General features: G+C 34.9%; 1 protein-coding gene across 1 annotated transcript; it reads left to right on the top strand.

Annotated features, from left to right (window-relative positions):
* The first annotated feature begins 2,201 nt into the window (after window positions 1-2,201).
* On the top strand, window positions 2,202-6,816 carry LOC120089330 (hydroxyproline-rich glycoprotein family protein). The gene is made up of 7 exons (XM_039046800.2): window positions 2,202-3,290; window positions 3,401-3,748; window positions 3,829-3,960; window positions 5,622-5,803; window positions 5,891-6,002; window positions 6,103-6,246; window positions 6,349-6,816. The coding sequence occupies exons 1-7, from the start codon at window positions 2,772-2,774 to the stop codon at window positions 6,469-6,471; spliced, it is 1,560 nt and encodes a 519-aa protein (XP_038902728.1). The 5' UTR covers window positions 2,202-2,771; the 3' UTR covers window positions 6,472-6,816.
* The last annotated feature ends 1,458 nt before the right edge of the window (window positions 6,817-8,274 follow it).

Below are 8,274 nucleotides of genomic sequence, written 5' to 3'. Positions count from 1 at the left end.
CAATGTTCCCAGCTATCGATGAAGCTAGGATCTCGTACGTCCATAACTAAATAAAATTTAAAATATATTAAGAACAATAGTAATGTTAGATCAAACAACACGATTATTATGTTAAGCAAATTTTCCTGGAACGCTTGTGGAAATCCACGTAAAGAGTACTTCACAACGTAGTTTTTATTTCCTTTGACCCTTGTCTTGTATAGACTGCTCTTATCATTCAACGCAGTCTTTAGGGCATCCAATGTCCTCTCCCAAATAATGGTACCCCAATCAAGACTGTTGTAGTACTCCAAGTTTTGAACATCCTTGAAATGTTTGAGGTACGTTGCATTTTTCTGTTTGTTTTTCCCCATCATTGTGACCTCAGTATATTAAACTAGGCTGATCTTCACAACATCATCATCATTTTCAAACTCCAGGTCCTTGTATTTTTCTTCAAGTTGACGGAGGTGTTAAGTGTCCTTCGTCACTCGATTACCAAAATACTTAATAGCAAGTTCATACGAGGACTACTGGTTCTGATCAACTCGTGTTGGGGATTGTCACAAACCAGTCATCAACAAAAAGTCATCCTTCGAAAAAGTGACAACCTTCCCACAAACAGAGAATGACATTGAGTCTGTTCTTGTCCTCTTCACTTCTCTCAGCAACATGTGATGGATAATTAGGCTGTTAAACACCATGTCAACGTCTACAAATCGCCCAAAAACTTTTCTCTTGAACATGTCCAACTGCCTTGGCGTAAGCTTCTCTTTCACAATCTTATTTGCATTAGCAATGTGGGCCAAGTTGGTTACTTGATCGAGAAATCGGTCGGATTCGGGTATTCTGAAACGTGTTGCCATCTTAAATCACTCCTGGATAAAATAAAGATTCAATCAGTAAACTCCTTCAAAAAAAAAAAAAAAATGTAAAACAACATTCTGTTTAAATCTCGTTGGATTCGCTCTCTCTGGACCCGCTCGCGCTAGACTCGCTCTTTCTAGTATCGCTCTCTCCAGTGTCGCTCTCTCCAGTATCGCTCTCTCCGGTGTCGCTCTCACTTATCTCGCTCATATTCTCTCTTTTTACTCGTCTTCAACCATATAACACATCGAAAACCAGAAAAACAAATAAAAAAAACCATAGGTTCACTTATCTCGCTCACATTTGCTCTCTCCGGTGTCGTTCTACCGATTTCACTCTCACTTATCTTGTTCACAAACTCTTTCTACTCGTCTTCAACCACATAACACATCGAAAACCAAAAAAAAAAAAAAAAAAAAGTCATATTAGTGTATTTTTAAACCCAGAACGACCCACAAAGCCTCATTACCGATCAGTGTAAGACATTTTCAGGCACATATTGAAAGATTCACCGATCAGATTCGATTGTTTGCGGCAATAAAATCGTTTGCAAGCCGAAGTGATGGATTCTAAAGAGTTTTTTAGTTTATGAGTGATACGAAGCCGTTAGCCTTGGAAAATTTGAATGAAGAGTTTTTAGTTTTGGTGGGTTCTCAGTAAAAAGGTAAGAAGACGAAGAAGTAAGGGCAATTTACATAACTTGGTATGGCGATGATGTCTTGACATTATTTTTTAAAAATAGGTTATTTGACATTTTGGACCCAAAAATTGGGTCATCCGTACAAATTTCCCTTAGATTTTAGGTTTCAAATAGTTACCATTTTACCTTTGATATGAAGTTTTGTTTTAATTTGGTTCTTAGGTTGACACTTTAAACATCAAATTTTTACCAGATACTTATTTTATATTTTGTGTTAATGTCTATTAAATGAATTAAGTTTTACTATTTTTTATCATTATTAAAAGTAATTTAAAAATTTTATTTCATAATTATTTTAAATAATTAGTAGACTATGCCAAAAATTGAAATGAGAATTTTCTGAAAATTTGAGTTTAAAAGTGTAAATTTTGAAATTTAGAGATAAATTAAAATAAAAATTTCTTAAAAAAAGTTGTAACATTTTACTTTAAAGATTTCAATAATAATATTTTAAAATATAAAAATTAAATAAAAACTAAATCTAAATAAAAGAAAATGAAACTACTTTCGAATATAAAAAAAATGAATAAATCTATTTATAAATATGGCGAAATCTAAGTATCCATCCATGACTATCTATCAATCTATCGAACATTATATTTTGTTATATTTAAAAAAGTTTCTCTTAAAAACAATTACCAAATAAAATGCGTGTGTGAATTCAAGACGCAATGATGGTAGAGCATAAAAATGGAGAATTCGGCGAAATTCCTTTTCATTTCATGCGTAATTTTCAATTGGCAAAAATCTTTCCACCAAACTCAAAAGGAAAAAGAAAAAGAAAAGGGAAAAACAACAAAGATGATGTTGAGCGGCGACCTTCCCATTTCATCTTTGTAAGTTTGATTCAATAACTGGAAAGTGGTCCAACAATGGCATGATCAACCATTTGATCTCGAAATTCAAATCCATAATACAAACAAACGAACACCCAATTGGTTGGTTGGTTCAATTCAAGATTCTAAGTTAAGTTAATGGCGGACTAGTGCGTTTAATCGCCATTGTTAATCAATCCTCATTGACGTAGAGCTTTCTTTTTGTTTGGTGCTTCGCTGTGCTTGTCTTTTCATTACAAATATTTTCCACTTTTTTCTCTCTCTCTTCAGCTAATGGCTTTGAGGTTTGGCCGGTGCATGGCGGCGGCCACCAGGTAATTCGCCGGTTTATAACCGAGGCAGTACGGCGGCACCACCGTGTGAATTCTCGGCTCCTCCACTAAGTTTTAATGGAGCAGAGAGGGAAATCAACTCCTCTGAAGAACTTTACGACGTCATCTCGCGGCGGAAGGGTTTCTTTGAAGGCTATGGAGTCGCCTAAGCGGATGGTTTCTGTATCGGCAGTTGAATCGACGCCTCAGTCTGGTGTGAAGAAGCAAAGTTCGAAAGTTATCAGATCTCTGACGCCGATTGCTCCTAAGAAGGGGAGGGATGGTGAGAATGTTGGAGTCTTGGCTCGAACGGTCAACCGTGGTGGTCTCAAGCAAGTTTCGCACCGGCGTTCTCTTTCTGGTACGGGTCCGTGTGCGAATGTTGAGGATTGTAATGGAGTTAAGAGTGGATTGCAGGAGAAGCTTTGTTTTGCGGAGGATTTGATTAAAGATTTGCAGTCTCAATTAGTGGTGTTGAAGGAGGAGTTGCAGAAGTCTCAGAGCTTGAACATGGAACTTCAATCGCACAACGATTTGCTCGTTCGTGACCTAGCCGCTGCTGAAGCGAAGCTCGCTAGTGTTAGCAATAACGACCAGGTGAGGAAGAAGACGCCATTGTTGTTTCTTTGAAAATTACTTTCTATTTGTGGTTGAAATTTTATGAAGGAATTTCAGAATTGTTTTCGATTTTCTGTTCGTGGTTATAGAGGGAGTCAGTTGCAGAGGACTCGCAACGAAACGCCGAGGACAATCAGAAACTTGTAAATGGAAAGTTGGAGACCCGACCTTCGAGTTCGTGTCGGGATGTTAGAGATTTGGAATGCAAGGCTCCACCACCACGGGCGGCGCCGCCGCCACCGCCGCCGCCTCTTCCTGTCCAGTCCATGCCCCGAGTAGCGGCCACACAGAAATCTCCAGACCTCGTACGCATCTTTCACTCGTTAAGAAAGAAAGAGGGGAAGAGAGATCCTCCATTGTTGGGTAAACCGGCTGCGATCAATGCGCATAATAGCATTGTTGGGGAAATTCAGAATCGTTCTGCGCATCTTTTAGCGGTAAGGCCATGATTTTTGTTGATTTGATTGAATTAAATCTAACCCACATAGAAAAATTAAGTCCCATGTTGAATTTCCAGATAAAAGCAGATATTGAAACCAAAGGAGAGTTCATCAATGGCCTCATTGACAAGGTGCTTGTTGCAGCTCATACGGATATAGAAGATGTCCTCAAGTTTGTCGACTGGCTTGATTCCCAACTTTCATCATTGGTAAATCTTTACTTTTGGTCTCTTTTATCTCTATCAGTTTTTTTTTTTTTTTTTTTTAATTATTGTGTGTACATCTATGGAAAGGGCTAGTTTTAAGATAAAGTATTCTGGGTGTAGTGGGCCATATCATGTCTAACAATGCAGAAGATTTATTGTTATTATCCCTTAATATGGTCTGGTTTATCAGGAGAAACGGCAATGATCTAATCAACCTTTCAACATGTAATGATTTTATGTCGATCGGGGCATAGTTAAGTGGATTAAGGCATCAATTACCATCTTAAAAATCATTGGTTCAATCTTTCGCCCTACAATATTGAACAACAAAAGAAAACAATGTGATGACTTTGTGCTCGGCTAGTGCCTTCCTATAATAGCTAATGCTGGTCGCATTGTTATTCTTTAGACTGTCCTAAGATGGCCCCCCTTCTGACTTCTAAATGTACAATTGACTGGATCCAGTTTCATCTTCTTTTTTTTTTTCCCCACCCCATGGAGTCTATTGATTTTGTACACTAACTAGTATTTGCTAGTCGGGTTGTCCCTGGAGGACATATTTCCGGGACTCGCTCTTTGGTTTCCTGGCTACTCAGCTTCTAATTGGAAGGTTTTAACATTTGTAAAATGGCTGAATCATCCTGGAAAAACAAAACTCTGCTACCTTGGGACCATCCTCTATTGCATTTTCCTCGGTGAACTTTATCCTCTTTAGGCAGTGCGACATGTGAGGTGGTGAATTTTGATTTTTTTATTTCTTTTGGACCCAAAAATCTATTCTGCACTCAAATTCTAGAACCTGTTGGTTTAGAATGACGTGGCTTTTCCTTTGTTCATTTTGGGGTGAAGTCCTTGTTGATGTTGACTGGCCAACTGTACACTTTTGTACATTTTGCTTGAAACCAGAAACTCTGGATGATTATCTAACTTTGTCATTTGGGGAAATTTACTGTGCTGAAATTCTACGTACGTTACTCATATGTTATCTTATCTCCAACTGATAATGGTTGTTGATCTCTTTGAATATGCCATTTGTTTCTCGGTGTACTTGAGTCCTAAAAACAGAAGGAAACATGTTTATGCACGTAAACTGAGATTTAACATTAATTCCACTAATTTCTTTCTAATTAATGTCTCTTCAGCTTATAATTAAGAAAAACGCAGAATGACAGTATTCAGATGAAATAACTACTGAAACTGCTTCTTGCTAGAGCTGATTAATCGATGTTGTTCTTCATGATAAATGTGTTGCTGCATTTGAGTTAGTGGTCGATGTTCTTGTTGTGCCTATAAGTAGCACTTTTCTGATAGTGTTCTATTGAGGCCCACTCTGTAACGGCTAATAGGTTACATGTATTAAGGGCCTGCTTGGGTGTGATTTAGAAAATAGTTAAAATCATTTTTTCTGTTCAAAATCACTCCCAAGTCCCAAATATGTCTTCGGTAATTCAAAATCAATTTAATGTTTGGTTTCACATAAAATGAGTGATTTTGAAAAATGACTAGTGATTTTAACTATTTGAAAATTGCTTCCAAACATGCTAAATTGATTAATACTGGCAAATTACTTCTAAACAATGTGAAAATAGTGATGGTGAGAAAGGATGACCTTATGCATGCTCTCCTCCCCGTTATATTATTGAATGTTAAATGTTTGTCTGCAGGCTGATGAGCGAGCTGTGTTAAAGCATTTCAAGTGGCCTGAGAAAAAAGCCGATGCCATGCGAGAAGCAGCCATAGAATACCGTGCACTCAAACTGTTGGAAAATGAAATCTCATTTTACAAGGATGACACTAGTTCTCCATGTGAGGCAGCCTTGAAGAAGATGGCGAGTTTGTTAGACAAGTTAGAACTCCCAACACATTTGATAACTTTTTATTAACCAATTCGTATTTGGTGTTGATTTTTCCTTCTTTCGTCGTATAATGAAAGGTCAGAGCGAGGCATACAACGCTTAATTGCTCTTCGGAGTACTGCCATGCATTCTTATCAGGACCTGAAACTCCCAACAAATTGGATGCTAGACTCGGGAATCATGAGTAAGGTATGCAGTCTGATAACATAAAAATCTCTCATCAAATATGAAGTCTACTAGCCTATCCATTTTCATACAACTTATAATTTCAATTTCCAACCCTTTACAGATAAAGCAAGCGTCTATGAATCTGGCCAAGATGTACATGAAAAGAGTGAAAACGGAGCTGGATTCCATTCGTAGTTCGGATAAAGAATCCAACCAGGAATCTCTCCTACTTCAGGGAATTCATTTTGCATACAGAACTCACCAGGTAACAAGCTCTCAATCTTTCACAATATTTCACAATATTTTGCCATTAGTAGATGAAAATGGTGGTTGGTTGTGATGCAAATAAGTTCTTTTGGTTGGGCAGTTTGCTGGAGGGCTTGATTCAGAAACATTGTGTGCTTTTGAGGAAATAAAACAATGGGTTCCAAGACAAGTGCTGGGAAGATCCCATTCTCAAGGATTGATAGTTGGCATACCATCATCATAACCCAGTAACAATTATTCTCCTTATGTAAAATATTCAATCTTTTGTAGCATATTTATTGAAAATGAGGAGGAGGTAATTGTAAGATAGATGTTCATTACTAATTGGTTAATGTTAATGAAGTCTTGATAATATTTGGTTGCTTTGTAGTGTGGCTTAGAGAAATGACGTTTCAAATAGTAGTAGTAGTAGGGTTTTTTTTTTTTTTTTTAAGATCTTTTTGTAATAAATAAAATTAGCTTCATTTACTTGTCATAATTTGTGAATTTTTAATCCATATTTGTACTACGTATGAATATTGTTGAACTTATCTTAAATTCTAATCTTAGTATTTGAACTTGTGTGAAATTTTTATCTTTTCATTCATTAAATGTGTATAAAAGTACTTAGGTTAAATTACAAATTTAGATTTTGAATTTGAAGTTTGTTTCTATTTAGTCTTTGAAACATTCAGATTTACAAATTTAATCTTTGAATTTTGATATTTTTAAAAATTTATGGATCTGCTAGATATGTAATTGAAAGTTTAGAGTTCTATTAGACATAAAATTCAATCAAGTACGGTTTATTTGGTAGAAAATATGAAACATAAATTTGGAAATAAGGGATTCAATGAAAATATATCATACTTATAAATTGAATTCTAATATAAATAATTGGTTAAAATGTGTTTGATACTATGTTTATAAATGATAAATCTAATTGTAGTTACCCATTAAATATTGGTTGACAAGAGTTAGGTTAGAAAAATGTATAATTATTATTTTGTAATATTACATAATTTATAATACATTACATAATATATATTTTAATATTAAAATAATATTGTTTCCAGAATTTGATTACCATCCAAACAATCTCTTAATTTTTAATTTTTGGTTTTTAAAAATCTGTTTTTGGTTATTAGTTTTTAAAAAACAAAAATTATACATGTTTGATAACCGATATTGGTTTTCTGCTTTTAAAATATAAAAAATAAAAAACATGTTAAGTAATTGTTTTTAGTTTTCTGTTTTTTAAGAATTGAAAAATTAAAAGCATGTTTGATAGTATCGTTTTTGCCTTTTGTTTTTAAAATTTTAAAACAAGTTTCGTTGACTTTTTTTAGTTTTATATGTTTTTGGACTAAGTTTAAGAATATAGTGAATTTTTAAATTAATGACAAAAATGGGGTATATGGAAAAGAATTTTAAAAAATAGGTGAGAATGGAAAGTATTGATAAAAATATGGTAGTTTTGGTGGGGAAGGGAAATCGTGTATCCGTACACGATTAGGCTTTAATCTAATCAGCACCACGTTAGCACAATTGGACTAGTCAAACACATACTTGTGGATCGAGTCCACGATCTCCATAATTGTGGATCCGGTCCACGATTACTTTTTTTTTAATCAATTTAACTGTTTATTTTCTAATTTTTAAGTAACAAATTCCTTCATTACTAAATTTAATTATATAATTAATCTGCAATGAAAACTTAATTATTCTGCACTCATATTAAAAAAAAAATGTGACTTCATTAAGTAGACTTCGCTAAGTAGTACATCTCTCTACAAATAAAAAAAAATCATGATACTAAAGAAGATTTACAATTAGTTCTTTAAATTGAAAATAGAAGTTTACATGAAATTTAAAGACGACCCACTGGTCATTACCCCACATGGGGTTGTCTTCGTATGTCTCTAAATTAGCTTCGCCCTATTGTCGTTGTCGTCTACGACGAATACGTCTTCGATCAGTGTCAGCAACATTGAGTCGTCTTGTTTGTTGAATAATAGTTTTTATGTTGACCAATGTTTGGTCACAC

This window comes from Benincasa hispida, chromosome 1 (genome assembly GCF_027475165.1).
Source record: "Benincasa hispida cultivar pf3 chromosome 1, pf3_genome.v1.1, whole genome shotgun sequence".
Classification (NCBI taxonomy): Eukaryota; Viridiplantae; Streptophyta; class Magnoliopsida; order Cucurbitales; family Cucurbitaceae; genus Benincasa; species Benincasa hispida.
This window is presented reverse-complemented; position numbering and strand designations above follow the sequence as displayed.